General features: G+C 40.1%; 1 protein-coding gene across 1 annotated transcript in view; it reads left to right on the top strand.

Moving 5' to 3' along the window:
- The window catches only part of Pura (Puratrophin-1-like), a 152774-nt gene that overhangs the window by 40873 nt on the left and 85056 nt on the right, over positions 1 to 26845 (top strand). Inside the window, exon 2 of the mRNA XM_065231683.1 lies at positions 17067 to 18084. Within this exon, the coding sequence (XP_065087755.1) occupies positions 17349 to 18084 (736 nt within the window). The 5' untranslated portion in view covers positions 17067 to 17348. The remainder of the gene's footprint in view (positions 1 to 17066; positions 18085 to 26845) is intronic.

The following is a 26845-nucleotide window of genomic DNA, read 5'->3' as shown; positions in this document are numbered from 1 at the left end:
TACCTAAAATTGTATTGAAGTTAATTAGCCTGTGATGAAGATCTTTGATCTTAATCTTGCGTCATCTAAGATCACGAAATGTTCGTGAAGTTCATGGATCTGCTCTGAAGTTTTCAGAACTTACCCTTAAAGATCTTCAAACTTTCCTAAAGTTCTGTACTTTCAAGATAACATTAGTGATGGTGACGACTGGGACTGGAACTAATTGCTTGTTTCAACGGCTTTCTCAGTCATAAATTGACTCTTACAATAACCATTGAAAAAGGCCAAAATCCATGGTAGATTATATTGGAATCGTTAGAGTGAATTCAACAAGTGAGCAAGTTCTGAACTTTCTTGTAGTTCACGGATCTTGCCTGATTTTTTTTTTTTTTTTTTTTTTTTTTTATTATAGTCACTTTAACACTCTTGTGTCATTCGTGACTTGTCCGGGGGTGAGATTTGAACTCGTGACTTTGGCGTGAGAGGTATGGATGTTAACCACTACGCCGGTGATGTTATTACCTAAGTATTGCAAAGATTACCTAAAATGAACTTTCCTGACTTCTAGAGACAGTTCTTTCAAATTTCGTGGGTCAATAAACAAAGAAGGCGTGATCAGAGATGTTACGCCTCAGGAAATCCCGGCAGCGCTAACTGTTATTGAACCCAGGCCCTATGGGATGAGAGGAAATCAGGCTTACCACTATACCACCGGCACCACGTAAATGTATTCTTATTCTATTGACAAGTGCTTGTTTTTATCACTAATGGCTTCACTTCACTTCGAAAGCGCCTAGTAAAAATTTAGAGCATAATTAATCTTAATTCATTTGGATAATTAGTTGCCTGTCTTCACAGGAGCATGCAGCGCAATTTTGTTCATGTAAGCGCACAGTTATAGATGAGTGTCCAGAAATTTTCTAATGCGTTTTGGTGCTCAGCTTTTATAAAAGAAGCGCATGAAGATCGACATTTGTGCGCCCAGTCGAATAAAAAAAATCGGTTTTTGCAGCTGGTTACTCATGTAAATAGTATCCATGAGTAACCACCTGGACCTGGGCCATTTGCATGATCATTTTGAAGATAAATGTCACTTTCAAAATTGTCTTATTTTTAGTTGAATGTAGCACAATTTTACTCAACTGAAAACTTTAAACAAATTCAAATTGATAAGTGGATTTTGAGGCTATATTGTCATCCATTCATAGACGTCCAATTTCTCTAAAATATCTAAATATCGAAATTCGAGAAACCCCCACGAGCACCCAAATGGGATCGAAATTATATCAGCTACAACTTTATCTCCGATCCATCATCTAGAAACCGTCTTCAATCAAAATAATTCCTCGATTCGTATCAATCTTTGATTAATACCAATAAGCCCCAAATGACTCCCTGAAACGTCATATATCTTGTTGCTTTATTCGAACAGAAAAATTCGAAAGCTCATGATTGATAGCTGCACAGGTACATCATTGAAATCCTCAATTCGAAACCCTACGGGAGACCTCCAAATGGCCTTCGTCCACAATCACCCTACACATCCATCCACCCATCCATGCACACAGCACAAAGCGCCGAAGATCCTCCAAAAACGATAAATGGAATCGCACCCGGACCATATCATTTGCCCTAATTATATACATCGCATTCTCGGCATTCGATTTCGATTTCCTTTGGACCGGATCAAAAGACTGCCCCACTGCTATGGGAGTCAGCGACGAACCCCTCTCGCCCAGCCACATGATGAATGCACTTGCACACTTAATCCCTTTCCCCCCAACTGGATTCGTACTTCTTCTGAATCCATAATTAAGACATTCTGCCTGTTTCGAAGGAAAATATAACTGGTTCTTCTGTCTGAAATCCAAAAATGTTTTCTCCAAAGCTAATAAATCATAAATACTCATGCTTTTGGCCGCTGGTTCGGTTGGTTTCTGGCGTGATTTATTAATGCTAATTGCTCAATTTTTCGGTTCCCGGTAGCGCCCCCGGGTCAAGCCCCGGTCCGGATTGGGTTTCACCTGCACACAGCATTCAGCATTCGCAGTCGCCGGTGGAGCAGGTCACGAAGTTAAACGCTTTTGCGCAGCGGCAAGGTGGACACATGTATATGGGCAGAAATTGTTGCAGAAAAGACATTAATTTCAAGCTCCTCCTCCCTCCCATATGGGCTGAGAGGGGGGGGGGGAACACCTCGTTAATAGATGGCAACAAAACGAGTACGACACGCGATCCTGCCTGCTGACCGAAGGGGGTAGGTGCAAGTCAACACATTTCTCCAATTTCAGGCGACTCTTACCACACCGCGGTCAATAAAACGGCGACGATTGGGGCGATTATCGATTTGAACTCTCGGAAGTCTCTTGCCTGATTCGTGGGGTGTTGTACAGGTTTGCGAATGAAAAAAAAACGAAAATATACACCCCAAGCTGTGCATTTGGATCCCGTGCAGGGGGCGCCAAAGTGGAAATCAATTTCAATTAATCATTGGTTTATCTTCACCCGTTGTCGTTGTCGTCGTCGTCGTCGTCGTCGTCGTCGTCGTCGTCGTTGGTTGGCTGGACAAAGACCTACGAGTGGCCGCATGTATGTGACGCGACCGGTCACGATCGACCCCGGAAGTAAGGGTGTTTCTCGCGCGATTTCGGTACAAATCTTGCGGAGCTCGCGATCTCCTTGGAGGAGATCAAGATATGGGAGATTTACCTCTGGGACGACTGGGACCGCTAGGTGGTATGGAAAGTAATTCATTCACTCATTTCTCAGGCCGGTTGATTTATGCCCTTTGTTTAGTGTGTGTTACATTTTCGGGCTGAATTACGTTTATATGGGGATGTTGTGTGGGAATGTGAAAGGAACGTAACGAGGGAATGCTAATGCGAATGGTTGTTGGTGTAGTTGGCAGGCTAAGAGTACACCAAAGTGTAAATAGCCTGCAAAAATTAAACAAACTAAGGAGTATGTCTTCGGCCTCGATTTGGCTGATGATTTTGGCGTTATATGTTTGTAGCCAAGCGCTCCTACAAAGCAAGTCTTAGAAATGCAGCCTCTGCTGCTATAATGGTAAGCATCCAATGTCAAATAGGAGTGATCCAAATTTTAATCATTACATAGCATTACACCATATTGGTAAGAGCAATTCCTATGAAAAATGGTCGCTTGATTTTCCAAACTAGATAAGTTGAAAGATGAAAAAGTGACCTTAACCAGGAAGTTCTGGTCGCACCAGGATAAAGATGATTTGTATTTAAATGTCCAAGTAGAAGTGTATGACCGTTTTAAGGTCCAAATGATCAGTAATTAAACGTCAGTGTAATCTTCAGGTGGATTATAAAAATAAGCAAGAAGGATTTTTTCATTTCGTATCGAAATTTCCAGCGGTAAGTATCTGTATGCAGCGGCGCCAGTGGTGTACTGGTAAGCGTGATTACATCTCACCCCAGCAGGCCTGGGTTCAATCCCAGTCGGCGCAGCCGGGATGTTCTGAGGAATTACATCTCTGATCACGCCTTCCTTCGGGATGTAGGGGTGTAAAGGGATGTAAAACCGTTGGTCCCCGGTGAGTCGATAGGTTGGGTCCAGGTGTGGAAGCTGCTTCCTTGGCGTTGGTAGCATTGGTGCTCAGCACGGAAAACAAGATCGACGGAAAATAAATCAAAGAAAAAAAAGTATCTGCACGCGAAAAATTAGCGTGATATTGCGATTTTCTCACCATATGAAATTTAATTATTTTTTTGGATAAATAAAAACTCCCGCTCTGATATGTCTAACGAGATGATACCCGTACATTCATAAAATATTGTTGTCAATTTGCTCATTGAGCCAGGGCTCACTAAAACAACATCGAATCTTGCTATCGAAATTATATGGTGAACTCATCGAGCTTACTAAGTCAGCATACTTGAGTTAGATTCTACGACCGTGTATTCCGGAATTACTACCGAATACATCACACATATATCGGTCTGCGTTTTCGTTGTACGTATTCGACCTAACAGCTTTTCCACCCTGTATTCCTTGCACTAATCAGCGGTATATCGAACGCTAGAAATTTTACAGTGATTTTAAAGTGATTACAGCAAATCTCTTTTCTCGTGATTAGTTAACATAGAAGTCTTAGAACATCTACCTGTAAACGCTTCGTTCAGACAAAAAATTTCTCCTTCTAACGTCTACCTAAATGGTCATCAGACGCCATTCGTTTGAGGAGTCGTCCATTTCTAAAAGATTTAAAACAATGTTTATGAAAGTTTTGAACTCGTGACATTATAACGATGTCTTCTTTCCTTTATTTAACGTCGGTCTCTGTTCCGCAATCTAGTGCCAATCACCGACGGACATCGATTGCCATCCATTGAAGGCAATCGAATGTGCAGGAAGGCAGCTTCCACACCTGCGTAGGATATCGCACCCATTCACAAACACACATGGGCCGGGACCAACGGCTTTACTTCCTTTCCGAAGGAAGACGTGACCAGAGATTTTTATGCCTCAGAAAAATCCCACCGACCTCGGCTGGGATTGAACCCATACCCATCGGGGGGCATCATAACGATGTCATTATGAGCATATTGAGCTTGACCGAATTAATTTGAACAAAACATTTAACTGCAATGGTTTACAACAGCTTGGGTGGATGCTTGCTTCTACCTTGACTTGTACTCAGTTCAGTGCATGAAGCACATATCTCTAAAACCTAGATTCCATTTATAAACCGCGATCTAGAAAATTTTCAGTGGATATGGACAATTTCTATACAGAACTGTCCAGTTATTCATCATTTTACACCTTTTCAAAAATGATATGAAGAGATGGTATATTCAGAAAAGTTGTGGAATTATTAGAATTTCTCTCCATAATGCTGTATAAAACACCTCATAAAACTTGTAGGTCCCTAAAAGTAGAAATTCACTTCAGAATAGTACTTAAATCTTACTCAGATTTGACTTGGAAATCTCTTGAAGTTTCCCTAAAAGTTCTGACCAACATTATCTTCGAATATATGACAAAAAATCAATGAAATTATTTTCAGTAGTTTCTTGGAATACTCTTCCAAGTTTACTTGGATTTTTTTTCGGAATTCCCTTGAAACTCTCCGTTGCATTGCATAAGAATTTCTTTTGAACTATCATTAGAATTCCTTCAGTATACTCCTTAGAATTGTCTTTTGAAATTCCTTGAAGCTCTATATCTTCAGAGTTCAATTCTATTAGAGTTCTGCATAGTATTTCTTTAGTGGTAGAGCACCCGTCTAGCGTACTGGGAAGAGTAGGTTCGGTTTCCATGTGTAGGCAGTGGATATTAACTTTCTTATTTACTTAAGGGTTCTGTACACCACTGGAGGTGCAAAAGACCAACGTGAAAGCCTTCCATTCTGGGCGGCTGCTCGCTTTTGCCTTGACCTAGGCCCAGGTCAGAATCCTATCGACATGCTTTATTTTCTTGTTGAGGCTCCGCCGCCTCTGCTACGATGTCATGCAATCCATCACTTGCTTGCAGATTTCGTTTCCGCCCCGTCGAAGTGTGTGTCCGACCCACCTCCACTTTCGCTCTCGAATTTCTGTTGCTATCGGCTTCTGATGGCATGGACGATGGAGCTCGGCATTCGTGATCCAGTTGTAAGGCCACCAGGCACGGATTACATACCGCAAGCATCGGTTGATGAAGACCTGCAGCTTCTGAGTGTTCTCCGCTGATACACACCACGTCTCGCTGGCGTATAACAACACAGATTTCACGTTCGAGTTGAAATTTTGGTGCGTTGACTTATCTGGCTAGATCTCCATACGTTTCGTAAACACGCAAAGACATCACTAGCCTTCTTGATTCGTGCATTCGCTCTTGGTCCCGCCGTCCGACGCTATTGGGCTGCCATGATATTGGAAACTTTCGACCATCTCCACTGCTTGCCCCACTACCGTAAAGTTGGAAGGGTTGCCCGTGTTGATATCCAACGATTTGGTCTTGTTGACGTTGATGGTGAGACCCGTCGCAGAGGAGCGTTCGGCCAGGTCATTGAGCTTACTCTGCATATCAGAGCACCGTTGTGCTAGTGTTGAGTTGCTCCATGGTGACAGGCTGCCAAAGCAGCCCACGGTCCGGTAGACGGTCGATTGCATCCACCATGATCTCGTCGATTACGATGAGGAACAGTATCGGTGATAGTATACAGCCAAGTCTCTCACCAGCGACTACCCGGATAGCGTCAGACAAGACTCCGGTATGCAAAATTCTGCACGTGAAAACCTGATACTGCGCTTCGATGAGGTTGACGATTTTATCCGGGACTCTTTTGCATCTCAGGGCGCCCCACAGATTCTCGTGATTGAGTCGGTCGAAATCTTTTTCGTAGTCAATGAATACCAAATAAAGGGACTCTTGGAATTCATTCACCTGCTCCAGGATAATGCGGAGCGTGAGAATATGGTCCACACAAGATCTTCCGGCAGGATCTGCTGCCACCGGATAGTCACGTCGATCTTCTCCTGTATCCGATTCAGGATATCTTTGCACAGAACTTTGAGAACAATACACAGTAACACGATGCCTCGCAAATTGTGGCACACAGTCAGATCTCCCTTCTTTGGGACCTACACTAAGATCTCTGCTGATATACGATCGACCCCTGGAGCCTTGTTGGATTTCATGCTTCGGATAGCTGCTTCAATCTCCTGCAATGATGGGGCCTCGGAATTGACGTAAGTGATGCGTCGCACCCTAGGCGGATCATGCCGAGATGTTGATAGATGATTGGCCGTCGAAACTTGAAGAAGTTGTTCAAAGTGCTCAAACCAGCGTTTCAGCTGGTCAAGGGGGGTCGGCTAGCAACTATCCAGTCATGTCCTTCAATGGCATCCTCGGGTTCATCCTTGCTCCACTCAGGCATCGTGAGATATCGTAGAGGAGGCGTATATCGCCAGTGTTTGAGGCTTTCTCCCCTTCGTCGGTCAGGGAGTTCACCCACGCTCGCTTGTCCCGTCTGCAAGAGCGCTTGACTTCCTTTTCTAGAGCCGAGTACCCAAGTAACAATTCTGGTTATATGAGGGTTCTGTAGACCATGATTTAGACTTGAAGCATGCTTTAAAACCACTATAAAACCTGCGATGTTACTTGGGTACCGTTGACGGGCTTCGTTCTTGGCTCCTCTGGTTCTCGCCCGCTCTATCGCGGCTTTTGCTTCTCTACGCTCCTCAATCTTCCGTCAGGTTTCTTCAGTGATCCACTCTTTCCTCTGGGTGCGCGGCTCACCCAGGTTGTTCTCGCTTGTTTCTATAAAGGCATTCTTGATGGCCGTCCATTGTTCTTCTACGCTGCCACCTTCTGAACTTCCGCAGCTCAAGTCTCAAGTTCTTCAACGAAAAACCTTTTTACCGCTGGATCTTCAAGTCAGCGTGTGTTAAACCGCCGCCCGAGTATCTCCTTCCGTCGCTGGATCCGCGTCATGCGTAGGCGGATCTCGCCGATTAGAAGGTGATGGTCAGACGCGATGTCGGCGCTGCGTTTATTCCGGACATCAAGAAGGCTCCGTCTCCATTTTTGGCTGATGCAGATGTGGTCGATCTGATTTTCGGTATGTCCATCACGGGAAACCCACGTGACTTTGTGCACTGGCCGATGGGGGAAGAGTGAACCCCCGATCACCATATCGTTATTGCCACAACATTCTGCAAATAGCTCACCGTTTTCGCTCATTTTGCCGAGACAATGGCGTCATAGCCCGTGATCTTTGCATTGAAGTCAACAGTGTAGATCTTGATGTCACCCTTTGGAATCTTATCCACGACGACATTCAGTTGACTGTAAAAATTTTCCTTGTCCTGTAGCTCGGCAGCATCGGTTGGCGCATAAAATTGGATTATGGTAAGGTTACGAACCCGTGTTCGGGGAGCGATTTCACCTCGAATACCAGAGTATATGTAGTATGATCCAATTCGTGTCCGTTGTTTTGCGCTAAAACTCGTTGCCGTTAAATCAGTTCGATGTCTTTCTCTGTTGGTTTCTTGAACAATTATAAAAGGTTTCAGAGACAGTAGGTGGTTAGTCTAAGGTCTCCTATCCACCGTGATGGGGCTGCCATCTTAGGTGTAGCTTCCGGGGAAGAAAATTTCTTATTCAGCTCGGGTTGACGAAGCATTTCCTCTATTACCGTGCTATGGCTACCGCGCCAGTGTTCGCGTCACACCTCCTCACTCTGATATTGTCGGATTGACAACATTGCCCAGGCTACGCCAACCAGCTGTGCCCATGTTTCAGCTGGCAGTCTTTTGTGATCATATGACTCGTGGAGGCGTGAGGTAGGGACTTGTGAGAACCGAAGCTAGGAATCACTCTCCTTCCAGGTTGTCAACTCACCATTTTGTAGCCCATCCATTCGCATATTGCATTTTTACAGATATGGCGCTGTTTTCTTGGTAGACATCGTAGAAATTAAGTATGTGAGAAGAGAGAAAATCAATTATTTTCACTAATTACAAGTAATCAGTAATCAAGTAATCAAGAATTTTACCATTGTTAGAACTTTTACTATAAAATATACTCGTTAATTAATACTGTTAAATCAATTTAACAGTGCGTTCACATGCACTTTGCTTGTTAGCTTACTATCAAGAGATTATGCTACTTTGTCTCTCACACAACTCTCTCACTCACGAGCTCAATCTCTCAACGTACAATGTACATATTCTGATGACACACGATGTACGATTTCCTTTTTTGCAGACAACAAGATAGAGTACCTGGCACTGACAAAAGTGTTGGTACTCTTATTTCAATAGCAAATTTTCATTACGTCGAAAGTAACAAAGGTAAGCAAATCAGTGTGCTATCAGTGTCAATAGATACTCCTGCTATTGCACTATATACTGTCCGTTAAGTTCCAGTTCCTGTGTCATCTTCAAACGGTTTATTGTAGCACGCATGAGCATTATCTGTCATAACCGTTAGTAGTCGTCGGATATTGATTCCATACGGCGTCAAGGTTTTAAGCACTTCTTCCGTCAGGTTTGCCACAGTGTGTCTATCGTGAAGCTCAATTATTTTGAGAGTACGTATTCTAATAGTTTTTTTGTCAACAAACTGGATATTTATTCCCAAAAACTCCCGGTCCATTCAGGTAGCTGTATCCATCTTGAGGCAAACCATTTTACTGGCAATTTCATTTGTGATCATAAGTTGGATTTGATCTGCCACCTTTGACAATACCTCACGTTTTGAATCCGGGTCCAAGTGTTTTGTCAACTTAAGGGGGTATTCCCAATCTTTTGCCTTTTTTCGGCCTGTTTTTCAATTAATTTTTTTTTTTCAAGGAAAATGAATAGTAATGCGCCTAACTCTTTGGGATTCTTGTTTATTGAATAATTTTTTTTCGACCTAAAAAAAGACATTATTGACGTCACAAAATGGCGGCAAACAGACCCCTGTTCGCCGCAAACGCCTGGACGGGCGAAGACTTTTCTCTGGAACGGCTTCATCTGAAACAGATTTCGTGATGAAATTAATTCTCTGGAGCTTCTCCCGTTGGCAGCAAAAAATCTTGCAAATTAACAAAATGGCGGCCATATGAAAAAACAGGCGATTTTTAGCCCGCTTTTTTGCAGCTTTAAGGTGCTTCAAACAATGTTAAATGTTAATATTTTTGGCTGAAAGTGGGAGAAGCTCCAAAGAATTTAATAAGGAACAAAATGCGTCAGCTATGCCTGGACACCGAATTCGCTGATCGGAAAACGGCTTGGGGGGATGAAAGTATATAGTCTAAAGTACAAAAAAACGTGAAAAAAAAATTTGATTTTTTGAAAAAAAAAAGATCGGGAATGCCCCCTTAAGTCCCTCTTCAATTGGCCTTACGATGTTTTGAAGCGCAGGATATTTGAACATATTCAAGGAAAGACCATTTACGGTTACAAGTTCGACCATAGATGAAATTTCGGTTTTTTGGTCGATTCGGACCTTGAAATTTTTCTCGAAAGACCAGCGTCACCTTGTTCGTCATCATCCAGCAGCTCTCGTTGTCGTGCGAAATCCTTGTGAAGCGTTTTGTAGTGTCGATGGTAACTGAATTTCCTCTGGTCAGTTAACTTTTCGTTGCACAACAAACAAATCGCCTCTTTGGCGAAAATATTTATATTGAACAGATCTTCATCATTAACTCATTAACATCTTTCAGGGAAAAAAGAAAAGAAAAAAATAGCAATAACAAAACTGACACGAAAAAGCACAACTTCTCCCGACAGCACAAAATATTATTTTGAGGCAAGCACGCGAGAAAATCTCACGAGCTCTCACGCGCGAGCTGTCTCAAGTACAAGCAGCACAAATACCTCTCTCGTGTCAGAAAGCGACGAGACATTCTCGAACACCTCACGAATGAGAAGCAAAAGAGCAAACAATAGAGAGAAAAGTGGCGAGAGAGAGTAAACATATTCTCGTCACTCGAAACTGATGCGTGTGTGCAGAAAGTCTGATCCCTCCTTGTATTAAAATGAGGGACTTCGAATGGGAATCTAAATGCATATATAGAGGTATCAGACATGATTTGCAGTGTCAAGTACTCTAATTTGTAGTCTGTGAAAGGGATTTCATAGTTTGTTGACTACACTGTCCTCTGTTAACTTCTAACGGAAAACAGTATTTGAGTAATTTCCGATAGATGTCACCACGAACAACAGTAGTCACATGTGGTGGTCAAAATAACCTGAAAATTGACAAAAAGGTCTTAAAGACTTTAGAGCTCTTATCAATAAAACGCCAGTATGCTTTAAATAAAAATGTTAAATAAATCGTCCAAACCATTGTTCTATTCAAAAATTATGTACATCATTATTTGACATTTCATCGACAGTATAGAAGCAAAACAGTGGAACAGTTCCGGACAACGATGCAAGGATAAAGGCGCACAGTTGATTAGTTACTAACCAAGACAAAATCATTAGTACGGCTCTACTTATAAGCAACGACTTTCTGCTTCTGCAACCTGCAAGAAAGACGAAAGTGAAATGGCACTGCTTATTACCGCCTGTACATTTGACCCTGACCAATAATTTAATCCATAAGAAAAATTCAAAGATCTGACAATACTTTTAGCAACTCACCGGTAGGGTAGGCAAGGTGCCCACTGCTGTGGTGGCAGTGTGGCAGCTGCTAGCATTTCAAAACATCATGTCGACGTTCGCCTCAAGCAACACCCCATTGAAATTCATTGTCATGGTGTGGTGCCATATCGCTGCCACACCAGTGGACGGCTGGCCTTCTTCTTTTTCTTCTTCTTCTTCTTCTTCTTCTTCTTCTTCTTCTTCTTCTTCTTCTTCTTCTTCTTCTTAGAATTTAAAGTTTATTGCTTAACGCATATTACCTTATTACGTGATTTCAACATAGTGATCTAAATGCACTTCCACAGTTATTAATTGAGGTGGTTAGAAGGAAAGGGCTGTAAGTAACTTTGATCGATTCTCCTCATCGACTTTCTCTTTTTATAGTCAAAGCTTTATAAACTGATTTTGCGCTAGATCTGCCACATAGTTTGATAAAGGAGGTTCTCATCTAGCATCCAGATGAGCACACGAATAAAGGAATGTGTTTGCAACTGAATTATTAACGAAAGAGAAAGTCGATGAAGAGAATCGATCAAAGTCACTAACACCTCTTTCCTTCTAACCCCCTCAGTTGAGAACTATCGATGTAATGCCAATGCATGAATTTATACAGTGTGTGGCAAGCACAATGCAACTTTATGCCCAGTGAAGTCGAGAAAATGTTCAACCCGAAAGATTCCCTCGACAGGACCGGAAATTTATTCCATCGCCTCCGGATTGGCAATACCGTGCCTTTGACTAGGCTACTGACCCCTACGGCGCACAGCAAAAAAAAAATTAATTTGATATTACATCCATGAGGATGCAGTTCAATCATGTCGAAAATCTCATGTAATTTTTAAGGCCACAATAATAAACAAATGCAGTAAAATCAGCGTAATGTCAGTTCATGCACTATATTTTCGGCACGATTGAAGTTCAGCCACTTTGATATGATATTATTTTTTTTTTTACTGTGCTGCAAGGAATCAAGAATATCTCCAAATGACAAAATGACAAACGATCAACGAACCGAACGATAACGCTGTGTCAGATGTGGAAAGCAATAATAATATAATCTTCTTCCTTTTTTTCATGACAAGCAACCCATGCGACATAGCTCACTCGGGGCGGTAGAAAGAAACGAGAAAATTTTTGGCTAGCTGCTTCACGAAGTAAAGCCGAAGATGATACACGTGCGTTAATGGGATTTTTTTTTTTGTTATGTCTTTTCTCGATTCAGATCAAGCTATGTCCTCATCCTGCCCCGTAATGTGGGTAGATCACCTTTTCGTGGTACGTTACGGGATGTAAGATCTACCACCGATTCCTAGTTCTGACTACTTCAAACTAGAGGAACAGGATTTTTCTGTAATCCAAGGAACACATCTTAGTCCTTGTTACTTTTTATATCTTGTTGATAGTGACAAGACTCGGCTTTGTCTACCGAGGATGATCTTGAAAGAAGGAAAAAAAATGAGTTAGTTGTCTTCATCTATGTGATTCCTAATCTTCTATTCATTGTTTCCTAGTTTGAAGTGGTTAAGACTAGGGTTCTGATGCATGGTCATTATCGGTGTCATACCTTAATTTTGTTGCTAAGGAATCCAATTTTGATTGACAAAGGGGCGCGCCTTTGGAGGGTGTTTCAACACTCCGAAGGGTATAAATAACGGGACCTTTCAATTAGAGTCGGATCCTTGCGATAAATGCAAGAGTGACAACTGTAAAAAAAATCGAATACTTCATCATTTCTCAATAGTGATGGAGTAATACGACATACACTAAACTAAAGACACGGGATATACTACAATAGATCAATTTACTGGTCGCAGTAGTGTAGAGGAAAAAAAATGTCCTCATCCGTGTATATCAATACATACAGGTACACACTTTCTTTCGCTGATCTATGTTTCTTGTGTAGGGAAATTAAGACAAGTAATATTGACTTTAATACATTGAGGTAAAAAGGCTTGCGTATTGTCAATATTCGTTTATCGATGATATTGATGGCGAAATTGACGGGTTTTTGTCAATACATTCTGAGTATTGACAAAGTGAAATGAAAATAAGTTTTTCGTCAATACTTGTCATCAATCATCGCCTTCAATATCACCTTCTCAATAATATTGTCAGTATGTCAATTTATTGTCAATATATTGATATATGTAATGAACACTTTGCAACAAAGCAGGCAAGCAATATATCATTATCCTTCTACCACTCCGATCGAGCCATGTTGCAGAGCGAGTTTTTCATGGTAGTCGTAGCAACCGATTTGTCTGTATCATTGGTTGCTTTATGTGTTTTGATTCGCTGCTCTGCTGGCATTATAACACCGACGAACCGACGTGACAGCTCCTACAAGCTACATTTAAATTCTTGCCCAAGACGCTTATTTTAAATACGTTAAACACTACCGCCGTCTACTCATCCGATCGCTTGATATCATGAGCAAGGACACGAGCACACGTAGAATTTATATTGTGGACAAACGAAATGCTCCTGTGGCATGTCGGTTTGTCTGTGCTTATAACTCATATATTGAGAAACTCTGATGGTTTCTTTGTACCTCTCGAGCAATTCTAGATAGAGCTTCTCTTGTTAATTTATAGGAATTCAATGCAGGCCTACACAAATCAACATATCCATCGGGTAGGAGAAGTTTTCCCTTACTCGCTGGTTAGGTCGATTTACCAGGAACAGCCATGACTTTCGAGAAATCATCGAGTAATGTCATCCCAAGTAACATTGCAAGCTTTATAGAGGTTTTATAGCATTCTACAAGTCTAATTCATGGTCTACAGAACCCTCATAAAACCAAAATTGTTACTTGGGATTGTTTACAAAAGCTGTTACGCCCTAATTCCAGCTCTATCTGACTTCTCGCTGCAAGATTTCACTAATCAACCTTGACAGTGCAGGCAAGTTAAAGTATCATTTAAATGAGTATCTTGTACACATTTTTTGAAGTTAGTCAAAAACGCCAAAAAAATTAGTTTTTTTTCTAAAAACGAAAAGAAAATAAAATGAAGTGGCGAGTGATTAATAATTTTATTTTTAACATCGATTACGTAACGGTGGTACGATGTAGCTAGCAGTTTTGATCCCACCGGTGTTGATTGAAGTGAAAAATTTTATTTAAAAAAAATCCTGCGACTGGAAATTTCATTGTTTCCTTCACTTTCAGAGAAGAGAAGAGTCGAATCTGAATCAACAGCACAGGGTCCGAACCTGTTCGATGAGCAGCAACCCTCGTGGTTCGATCCCAAGTAGATACTATTGGTAATTTGTGTGTAATAAAGAGTATGGCGCTTTTTTCTAATTTTTTCGATTTTTAGGGCATAAATTAGTTTGATGCAAAAAAAAATCCTTAAAATGGGTACTTTTTACTCCTGTGCAAAAAAAAACCATGAAGACTGAAAATATACATTTTTCGACGTATTCATTGAATACTCGGTTTTACTCATTTAATGAGTTATGCCACTTTTCTTCAAAATAAGTAAAATTTTATTTATTAATGGGTACTTTGGAGTATGTGCAATATCAATTTGTTTATTATTTTCAACCACTAAATCAGCTGTCAAAATGGTCGACTTGACAGCGGTTTTTTTTTTCAGCCGGTAAAACTGATGTAATAGTAAACCCGCTCACTAATACTAACAGCACAGACAAACAGACGTAACTCTTCATTGTGTATCTTCGTTCACGCATTTAACGGTTGATTTGAATATTATCAGTTCCGCGAACTACTCGCCGCAGCGCTGGCATCGGATCACTTTGACGTTTCTATACATTCTATAGAACTTTTATGCAATATTGTTTGCGAGTTAGCGAGCAACCTTGTTTTCCGCGAGAAGCCTGAAAGATGTCGCTACTGATGTCCTATGTTTTGAGATACTATGTTTTCAAGAAAAACTTTTTCAAAGAGTTACGTCTGTTTGTCTGTGCTAACAGTGACAGAGATGTCTATAGAGATCTCCAAGCACTATCTCATGAACACTAAAATCCAACATCCATATATAAAAATGAAAAAGAAGAAGAGCCAAAAACGTATCGCGATATCACAACTACTTAAAAAGGTAGCGCGCGGTCTCACGCACACTTTTGTGCATCTGGAGAACTCTATTCACCCCAATCACCAACTCGTTCGCAGACGAAACGAAAAGCACGGCTAGTTTTACATTGCCAGACCTTTTGTCCTTGACATGAAATTGGAAAGCCACTTACACACTCATAAAAATAATCACATAACCAGTGGAAAATATCCATGTGAATATCAAATAGCTTTTATGTGAGCCCATGATTGGAAATTGCACCACTAAATCACATGAGTCTTATGTGTCCAATGAAATCTATATGATTATGCACATATCATGATATTCAGATAAAAATCATTAATTTTGATATTGGAAAAATATTATGTGCATTCCTAATAGAAACTTAGTGGAAAATTTTATCAGTGCACACTTAGAAATAACTTCTTTGATACAACGAGGGGAACGTAAACAATCATTTAATGCAAAAATAAGTTGACCGAAACATAAACTCCTCAATTAAAAGTACGCTTGGTTGAGTCCAATTTCGCTTCTCTTGTGATTTAATGTTAGGTCAAAAGTGACGCTTTTACATTTTAATCTTAGGCCCCCATCTTTTGCATTCGTTTTTTACGTATTGTGAATGACCAAATCGTCAACCTTTTTTTTCCAGAAGGGCACTCATTTGATGTATTTAGTTCAAAAGTTCAATAGTTCCCTCCACCTAACAGTACTGTTACAGCATCCAACCTTGTAAACTGCCACCACCTCAACAGCCAACAACGGTTAAAGCAGCCCTCCGGGGAAATCTGATGACCTAACCTCTTACAAGCAAATCGACGTAATATTGCAAACGGCCCATCTTGAGCCCTACGGGTCTTAAAATCTAAGCACCATTCGTCGTTTCTGTATGAGAACCAAGATCCATCCTCTCTCTCTCTCTCTATGTCTATGAATCGACTGACTGACGACGACGACGACGACGACTGGAGATGCTGGGGATACAATCAGCACTTTATCTCACTTCCGAACAGAACGAAACGAGAAAGCATTTTACCCCGACCGAACCGAAGCGGCGCGGACAACTGCGCACTCTGTGGTTGCAATAGGTTATCGCAGTCTTTTTATTTGCGGTAATAAATTTAACAACCCGATAACAATCCTCTAAACCGTTTTCCAATCAACACACAAAACATTGTAAACTACTTCACTATACTTCATCGGCGTCGTCGTCGTCGTCGTCGGAACCAGCAGCATGGGAAAATCGGACGAGTGGGGTGTGCGGTGGTCGATCGGACGTTCGGATACATAGTATTTACCTAGTACCGAATCGATTGAAAGTAATCAGCAGCCGGTAGATATGGGCTGACGGAAGAAAACGTTACCATTTTTGGCTGTAAAGGTTCGACGATCTACTGTGTGAACTGAGAACTTCCTTCCTAGCGTTGGAAGCGTAATTTATATGTTTGTTCGTTTATTTGCATTTGTCATTTCGCACGTCGAGTCAGTCGTTCCAAGAGATTCCCCGAGCATTCCTAAGGCTTAAGAAAAGAAGCTTAACGGCCAATTAATTAGTACTGCTGCTGCTGCAGCTCTGTGCGCTGGTGGTGGTCTCCTCCACCACAGGCACTGGTCCCGATTTATCACTATCGCCGTGCATTAAAAATAGCAAATTGCTTTTACGTATGTTTTCCTCGCTTTCCGTTGATAAATTATCAGCTAATAATGGCGTGGAACATTTTTATTTGAAACATGTGTGGCTCTCTGAGCCCGGCCGATGGGAGGATGCAGCTGCAGATTTAATTGAAGCAATTAATCTGGAGGGTGTTGGTATAATTCAACTACCGGTAAGCTGATGTTTAAACCGTTCAGGTCTGGATTTATGGGTTAATATTTTAGAAGCTCAAGTGAGATAATCAGCAATTTCGGCGGTAACTCGATTTAATCTAAGTTCTTTCTACTGTCTTTTTTTTTACAGGACCTCTGCTGGTATAGTGGGTGGCCACTAGCCGTCGGCGGAGCCTTGGTGCTCCATCTCGGTGCACTTGATGAGTCGCTGGTACGCGTCCAGGATCTCTACCTTTGCATTCGTCCGGAGCCGGAAACGAGCAAACCCCGTCTCTATGCGGTTTGGCGTGCCGGAGGAACTCCCTCGAGTGATCAACACCAGTCAATCACCCAAGCACCACTCCAATCCACCCCCGTCGTATACCGTCAATTGGATCCGGCCAAAGATCCAATTACGCCCCTAGCTGTGGAAATGCTAGCTGAAGACTTGCCCGCACTGCTGCAGAATCTACTGGTGGGCATCGAACGAGCCATCTGTCGAGTGCCGCTAGAAGAACTATCCTTCCCCACGGGAGAATTCACCGGTACTGCAACCTCCACCATCAGTGACGAAGTCGATGACCGACAGAATAATAACGGCATTCTTCCCCCGGAGCCAACGGACCGTCAGGACAAATACATCCTAACTCCTGGCACCCCAAAGATCGGACTCAAGCGCCGTGAACTCATTACCAAGAATAAGTTGATCAACAACAAGTACGCCCTCAAAAGGATATCGTCAACTACAACACCAACGACCACAGCGGTCAGCAACAGCAACAACACCAACAACAATAATGGCTGCAATCATAATAACACCAACGGCAATAGCTTTATAAGTCGCAATGAGTCGGTCGGAAAAAGTGAAAATACTCCACGGATCAACGGTAATCAGTGTAATGACGACCTAGTGACGGCAATCGACGGCGATCATCGAAGAACCGAAAAGGAAGACGGCGGCAGTATAAAGCTCTGCGACACGGGTGGCACAGCTGTTGGAATCGTGGGCGGTGGAGGAAGCGATAATCACCAATCAACCACCACCACCAGCAGCAGTACCGCTAGTACGGCGGACATCAACTCGATGCCATTATTCTGCCTCGGCGGATCGTTTCCCCATATCGATAGCGATGAGGAGAGCGGAGACGATATGAAGCGATACGAGACAGGTGAGTGCCGAGTGGTTATAGACTGGGAGATAGATGGTGGCCCTGAAAGATCTTCTTTTTCCTCTGAAAACGAAGTGCATTATCCGGGGATGAGCATTTACGATCGGGTATGAGGTAACAGTCATTATCTTTTGTGCGATGCTCGTAGCTCTAGGTAACAATGTTGTGTCACGTAATTTTATGGCTTTTCTTAAGGGTACTGGGCTACAAGGTCAAGAGACACTTCAATCAAGCCGGTGGAGAGCGAACGTCTCTGGAAGCTTGAGGCTGTAGAATTCCCACATGAGGATGATTCCTATGTTTCCTGGAAAAATCAAGCTTCTTTTCATATGAACTCATTATCTCTCGATCGAAAGGTAATTTGTCGCATAATTTATCAAGACAAAGTTATATTTAGCAATCTTAGTACTCATTAAAACAACACAAAACGGTGTTTTATAGTTGAATTTTACACTTCTTAAACATATAAATTCTAAATAATTGTCATTCTACACTAATATAAGGGATAAATTGGAAGCACAAACACAGCAAATACATTTCGTAAGGGCACATGTTTCAAATTTTTCTTGTAAATTTAACCTATACAAATTAAATTTAGAACTTGTAAACCAATTTTACAAGCGTTGTAACGTTAACGTTTATCCGTTCACCACAAAGTTTTGAACTACTCAAATCTGAAATCATTGATCAATCCTTATAGGCAATGATCACTAGACTGATGCAAATTTTGAAATTTTCGCTCCACAGTGCTTAAACGGTTCCAAATTGGGTCCTGCTTAGCCTCCCAAATTTTGAACTATTTTAGTAAGAAACAAACTTGGCACAAACCATTTCAAGTTTATATGGGAATTACTATGGAAAAACTTATGTTTTTGTTCACATCTATCTATCAATTCTCCACATTACTGTACTTTTTAAAATGATGGCAGTGATTAAATTTCTATGACTATTCTTAGGGGAAATTTTCTCAGCTACAACTTTGTTGAAAACCATTTTTTAATCAAATTTAAGGAACAAAAGTTATTAATGATTCAAGCCACTGATGTCTTATGATTATGCTCATTCAACTGTTCAGCAGACAACATTGGTGTTTCTGGTGCGAAGAATAGAGCACAAATATAATGGCTACTATATCACACCGCAGAATACAGTGTTGCCCACAGAACAGCTCCTTGATCATGCCATAAGATTATCGATATCTTAAACAATTAATAACAATTTAATTTGACATTTGGCTGAAAAACAATGTTCAACAAAGCTGTAGCTTAGAAAATTTCTAATTATAAATAAATATTTTCGAAAAAGCAATATGGCAAATGGGTAGAAGACAATGAACAAAAAGTTTGGTTTTCCCATAGTAATTTCCATATAAACATCGAATAGTTTGTACCAAGTCAGTTTCTTACCAAATGAGTTTAAATTCTTAAACCGTTTGAGCACTGTGGAGCGAAAATTTTAAATTTTGCATCAGTCTAATGATCACGCACGGGAGAGTATTTCCTACGCTGTGTATATTTATAAACTAAAGTGAAACGGGTTTTTCGCTATCCTGCCATATGCCAATTATATTATGACCATATTAAAAACTATTGCTTCATTGATATTGCGGTAAAAGAGATAAAATCGGAAGGGGAGCGGTTCTTCCGACCGCCGAGTTCGACCTCAGTGAACTGCACTAAAAAACTTGTATTTGAAGTTTCAATTCAAATTATAAAATTGTTACATTAAATTTTAAATTTGAATGCTTCAGTGTTAATATATGTACTTTAATTTCAGGTTTTATACCTTTGCTAGTTTAACATTTACACTAAACATATAAATATTTAACATTTAATATGAAACATATGAATTTTAATATATGAAATATAAATTCATTATTTACCATTTGACAGTTAAAATTTAATAGTTAACATTTATTTGTTAACGATCAATAGTTAAAATTTTTCTTGATAACGTTCAAAAGTTAACATTTAATAGTTCACATTCAATAGTTTACTTTTAATAGTTCACATCATGCTTTGCATACACAGTTTTACTCACGAACTACTAATTTGCTAATAACTTTGCACAGAGTTGACGGAACATAGTTCTGTTTAAAGCAGTCGATAGAATAGAGTTTAAGTTTGTTATAGAGACGTGAAAAAAAGAAGATTTTAATTCTAGTAATAAACTGTATTTGATTTTGCGTTGCAAAAATGAAGTAAGAAATGATCGCTGCACATTTCGGACTTCAAGTGTAAAAATTCATTGGTGTTGATTCAAATGATAATATTTACCTACTCTTTGCATGTCTACAGTAAACTATGGTCCTAATCTATCAATTTTACTTTAAAGAAAACTCAATTGCAACAACTTATTGAAAAGTTATTAACAAATGAGCAGTTGGTGTGTACAACTGTGCATGCCAAGCATGGTTCACATATGATAATTTACATCTATAGGTATACCTCGATATAACGTATCTGTCACTTTTGGCTTCCATCGCTGATTTCTAGTTAACAATCATCAAATCAAGTAAAGAAATAACACCATCGGAGATGTGAGACAATCCTCCATCTATTCGTCATGCCAATTGGTATGATTGAATTGTTATATTTGTGAGACATCGAGGATGTAAGTCAAAAATGACAGTTACGTTATATCGAGGTGTACCTGTGATAGTTTACATATCTTGAATGAATTTTAAAATAGCCGTATCTGCTTTTCAAACGTCAATTTGTCGACATATTTAGCCAGTGCTGATAAAAATCATGTCTTCTACGCTCAAAACTACGACAACCTTAACAGATAGACCAACTATCTGCATGAATTTGAATTTTGACACACGCTTATTCTGGTCAGCTAAAAATTGAGCCGAAGGTACTCATCTCAGCGGAAAGAAGGACTACTAAAAATAGAGTAGTCTCATGTTGACTAACTTTTGAGTAAATGACGGACTCACGTAGACTGATTAAAATCGACTCAGCGATATTTTAAGTTTTGGAAGGAGGGAGTTTCTTTTGATTCTTATTCAAGGAAATGAAAATTGTCCAGGATTTTGCTGACTGAGTGGCTTTTACTCAGTTTGACATTTCTCGTTTACTCAGTTTTTGACAACTCGATACATCAGACGAAAGTGAGTACGATCGACTCACCCGGTAAGTAAGCTGAAGTTAGCGTGCATAACTTTTTATTCATTTGTGAAAATATATTCTAGCCCTAAAAATGTGTTAAAAGTATTCATTAGGGTTTTAATTATAAAAGTGACACCATCGTATCCGGTGGAAATCTTACGTGTTCGGGATTTACGTGATTTCTGCATCTACGGAAAGACCATCACTGCCTCCCTGGGAACAAACTGGAGCCGATTGGTTGATTGGTTGATTGCTTTCTTTATTATAGATACTTTCCACCGTTGGCTAGTTCATCTCTAAACTGCCGATTTTTTGGAGGTAAGGATTAGAAGAGAAATTATCAAGTAAATTAAGATATTCTAAAAAATGTGTCCCATTTCATGATAGTGGACATCTACGAAGAGGAAACTGAATTTAACTAGCGAATGGTTCTGGATCCTCATTCGATGAACGGCATCCGAACAGTGAACTGGAAGACTCATCCGGAAGAATCACTGTGACTCGATAGGTCAACACTATTATCAACAAGATAACTTCTTTTCCCGGTAGCGTTGTTGAACATATGCTCAAAATGGTTGAATATTGCAACACGTCGGCTGATTCTAGAGACAATGCCCGGTTTTGAAATCATTTTTTTTTTCCTTTATTTTATTTAACTGGTGCCAATCACCGACGGACATCGATTGCCATTCATTGACGGCAATCGAATGTGCAGGAAGGCAGCTTCCACACCTGCGTAGGATATCGCACCCATTCAACACACATTTGCCGGGACGAACGACTTAACTTCCCTTCCGAAAGAAGACGTGACCAGAGATTTTTATGCCTCAGAAAAATCCCACCGACCTCGGCTGGGATTGAACCCAGACCCATTGGGGTGAGAAAGCAGTCACGCTTACCACTACACCACCGGTGCTGACCGGTTTTGAGATGTTGGCAGTGTTTCAAGCAGAATTCGATCACCTGATTCCGAGGCCAATAAACAATATGTAGCGATTTAATGATTCGTATTTGTTTCTTTTTTCCAAAATATAGGGGAAATGACGGCTTCGGCATGCCAGACTATTTTCGGCAACCCAAATTGAAACACTATTTTCACTGGATTTTCTGACGAAAACACTTCGCTGAATGCATGCAAACGATTGTTTATGCTTTCAGCTTTAATTTGACTATATTTTTACTACTGAGAAAAAGCAATCTAGCAAGGTTTTCTTGAAATGAAACAAACGCACTACAAATTGTAGCTGATTTCGAGTTGCCGATAACAGAACAGCAGATTTACATGCAGTTCAAATGGAACGGTTGCCGAAGAAAAACTGGTTGCCGACAATACTCGCTCTCACTAGAGAAGATTGGAGCTTTGTAAAAGCGTTTCAAAACAGCTTTTGACAATTCTTTCGACTGAAATTGTTAAAGCGGCTGGCAGCAAAAGATTACAAACAAACCAATACTGCATATGTGTGCGTTCCTTAGAGAAAAAGGCTATAGAAAGAAGGTCGCTGCTTAGGTTGCCGAGAATACGTAAATTCCCCTACTACTCGGTTTTATGCTACTTTATAGTACTTTTTACACATGAACAAAAAAAGCATCATGAGTAAAAAAGACTCATTTTCTGAAGTATTCATCGAATACTCATTAATATGTTAAGTCGGTTAGATTAATTTCATGAGTTGAGCCACTTTACTCTAAAATTAGCAAAATTTTACTCAATAATGGGTACTTTTAAGTAAGCGTGCTAGTATCAAAATCGTCATTTGTTTATGTTAATTCTAAGCTGTATGTTCATTATCGCCTGTGTTGTTGTCAATATTAATATTCGTCTGCGGATGATCAAACACAATATGATTATTTTCATTTAACACTAATATAGGGCTCAAACAACGTGTTGTGTTGTTTTTTTACACACAGAACGATTGGAAATTATTGCCTCATGCTGAATTTACCACTTCATTCGAGCAGTTCAAAATGACGTTTACTACCACTCGAACTTTGAAATGAAACATTATTTTGAGATTTTTTCTTCTAGAACCACAAGAAAAGTAGCCAACATTTGTGCGTTTCATAAAAAAATATAAATTAGTTGGTCCAGTTTTGTGAAATCGCTGGTAGAAAGTCACGCCAAAACTGCTTGATAAAGTGGTCAATTGAGGTTTTAGGCTCTGGGGTCGGCAGTATTCAAAATTATAATTTTGCTCAAAATGAATTTGACTATTTTGCCTTTGAAGTACGCTTCTGATTTTGACAATTTTGGATTGGATAAGCAAGCACTGGTTATCTTTTTTCTTCTTCTTATTCTTCTTATTCTTCTTCTAATTCTTCTTCTTCTTCTTCTTCTTCTTCTTCTTCTTCTTCTTCTTATTCTTCTTCTTCTTTTTCTTCTTCTTCTTCTTCGTCTTCTTCTACGTCTTCTTCTTCGCATTTGAAGCTTATTGCTTATCGCATAGTAGCTTATTGCTTATCGCATAGTAGCTTATTGCGTGCTCTCAACTTAGTGTTCTAGATGCACTTCCACAGTTATTAATTGAGAGCTTTCGATGCCTGAACTGTTTTTGTATTATAGCGAATTTGTTTATTATCCGGGTTGGAACCAGTTCCAACCCGTGCGAACCCGAGCTTATTGTCAGTGCGAACCTCAACCCAAGCCAGGTTACAAAAACAAACGTTAACACTGACGTTTGAAAGGCAACAAGCAGATCTTGATACCCGATCCAGGTTGGAACTGAATCAAAAACAAATTCGCGATTAGTTTAATTGTGTGGCAAGTAAATCATACTCTATGCCCAGGGAAGTTGATAAATTCCTAGACCGCACCGGGAATCGAGAACCCGGCCACCTCCAACATGGCCTTGCTTTGTAGCTGCGCATTTACTCAGCACTGGTTATCAACAAACACGTATTTGTTGATGTATAATGAACTCATATGTTCATTTCACCCGTACGCTACAGCGGAGATTTTTAAAAGAAACGTAATTCTTCTAGGGTAGAGCGCTACTTCATCGTAATCGTCTATTTTTGTTCTATCGAGCAGAAAACATCAGTATAATCTATGATTTGACCGTGCACAAATCAGTAATACAGTGCTGACCACGTTTTGCGTCCATTGCTGCAATGGACGCGCTCTGACCCTCGTTGGCGTACAACAATTTACCATACAATGAAACCACTGGAAGCGGCTCCAGTTTTGATGGATGAGGCTTTTTGGATAGCGGAAGATAAAGTGTTCATTGTGTTGTACCTTTTGACTATAGTTTTAAGATGTATTGTATAGTGACCAAGAATCCTCGGCTCTGTAAAGTTAATTCGGTTGAGCCTTATCAAATGAATTAATAAAAAAAAAAAATCAGTAATACGTTTTTACTGATGCGTTAGTTCACAAGCTACAACACAAAACCTATTAGAGCGTATTGGGTGAATATTTACACTCATTGTTCTCAAAACAAAAGAAGCGCTCCTAGCAAACTCGCTTTTTCTACCTTCATCCGTAGGGCAAAGAAAATCCAATGGCTTTTCAATGCGTTTGGACGGAATTGAATCTCGTAGGACGAAATTGGAATCAAGAAGCAGTGTTAGATTTTTAACAATATCTCAACTATGTGTGTCTCTTTACCAAATTCAACGGAAGGGGGTTTAAATTTAGAAGTCATCTTTGATAGAAACATTTCATTTATTGTTAAAACCCGTTCAAGAAGGAGCGGTAAAGCGTGCGTTGTGCTTAGTAAGACGGAAATTAGATCAAAAACCCTACACTGGGTTGAAGCACTACTCCTTGCGTGCGATGGTAAATGATAAAAACAGACACTGCTTTTAGCTCGCCCACGCAAACGAACATCACCATCGTAGCGTAATGTTTGCTCAACATTATTGTGGTGTTAGATTGCGTGGACGAGCTAACAGTTTCGATAAATTTTCGTTTGAATCATTGTTTAGAAAAGCAGATACGACTGTTTCAAAGTTCACTCTTGATATAACAGCTAACATATAATGGTTAACATGTAATGATAAGCATGTATTGGTTTACATGCAATCCTTTAAAATCCAATGGTTAATATTTCAAAGTTACTAATTAGTTGTTAACATTTAATAGTTAATATCTAATTATTAAAATATGATAGGATAATATTTAACATATATTTGTTCACTATCAACATTTCACTTTAATATTTGACATTTATGATTTCATATATAAAATTTTGCATTGTAAATTTAAAATTTACCATTTGACAGTAAACATTATATATGTAGTATATTTAACATTAAACATTTTCCGTTTAAAAACATATAACTTCAAGCAGTTAAAAGTTACCATGCAACCTAACCGAATACCCTACCCAACCCTCCAACTCCGTAGCACTTATGAGGGTGTCGCTAAGTCGGTGGCCTCTCGTTAAGTAAGTACTACATCAACATTTCCTTCCCTGTCCCTAGTTATGGTAAAGATGGGCGTGGCCGGGAATAGCGATAGTCATGCTTCTGTTACTCTTGTTTAGATTGGAACCAATGTTTACTCCTCAGCATTATTCCTGAAAGTAGTCTAACTGAGAATTTCAGAAGAGACGTGAGTGTCGCTAGTATCCAATCTACGAAGTATATCATAACAACGCTAACGCTAACGCTAACAAACTATTGCTCTTCTATCATTGTATGTGATACAAAAACATCCATCCAAATTTACTTTCATTTATTTAAGATAATCATTGATCGTAAATTGTCCAATGTACAGTTTGAACTGATGGGTACATGATTGTTACTTCGGTCATTCGGACTGCCTAACATGATGGGTGCTCATTTTCCAAAGGCGGGGCCAATCTAAAGTTAGGTACTATACTCTGAAATCTGTGAAAGGGAATCTAGTATCATGTAGACAAAACGTCCAATGTAACACTCATTGATTATTTTTTTTTTTTATCTAGTTCGTTTATTTGTAAGGCTCAATCGCGTTAGCTTTACGGAGCCGATAATTCATTGTTCTTTGTTTGTAACAAAATTCACTTAATTCTATGCCTAGTAGGAGTTGGGCCGAATACTCGCGGCTTACTCGAGGTTAGAGGGGTACATTGTCGAAGGATAGGAAAAGGGGAGGAGCTTGGGGTAGGGTTTCGTTGTCTCATCAGAGCGATGTCGCCAGTATGAATGGTAGTGTGGTTCTAGATTCGTCTGGAGTTCGACCGGCTATGGTGACCAGTGGGCGACGATGAGACTCATCGAGACGGGGGACAAGACAAACAAAAACTAATAAAGAGATACAAAAGACAAACGAATTAAATTCTTATACTAGACATTTGCAGAAACACATAAATCGACTGCATATAGCAGAGATCGCGGGTACCCAACACGTCTCTGATAGGGATATAGGGTTGTCTTCCTTGGGCCTCGAGGGTATTCAAAAGTCGCTCTCTGGCGGCGTCATTATCCGTACATTGCCAAACTGCGTGATCGATGTCATCGTAACCGTTTCCACACCGACAGATGTTGCTGTCCACGAGGTTTATTCTATTGAGATGAGCATCTAGCGAGTAGTGGTTGGACATAAGTCTACTCATCACGCGAATGAAGTCACGACTTAAGCCCAAGCCTTTAAACCACGCTCTCGAAGAAACATTAGGAATAATTGAATGTAACCACCGTCCAAGATTTCCAGTGTCCCAATC

The sequence above is a fragment of the Ochlerotatus camptorhynchus genome, unplaced genomic scaffold (genome assembly GCF_037179485.1).
Source record: "Ochlerotatus camptorhynchus isolate MF236.1 unplaced genomic scaffold, CSIRO-AGI_Acam_v1.1 ptg000360l, whole genome shotgun sequence".
NCBI classification, from domain to species: domain Eukaryota; kingdom Metazoa; phylum Arthropoda; class Insecta; order Diptera; family Culicidae; genus Ochlerotatus; species Ochlerotatus camptorhynchus.
This window is presented reverse-complemented; position numbering and strand designations above follow the sequence as displayed.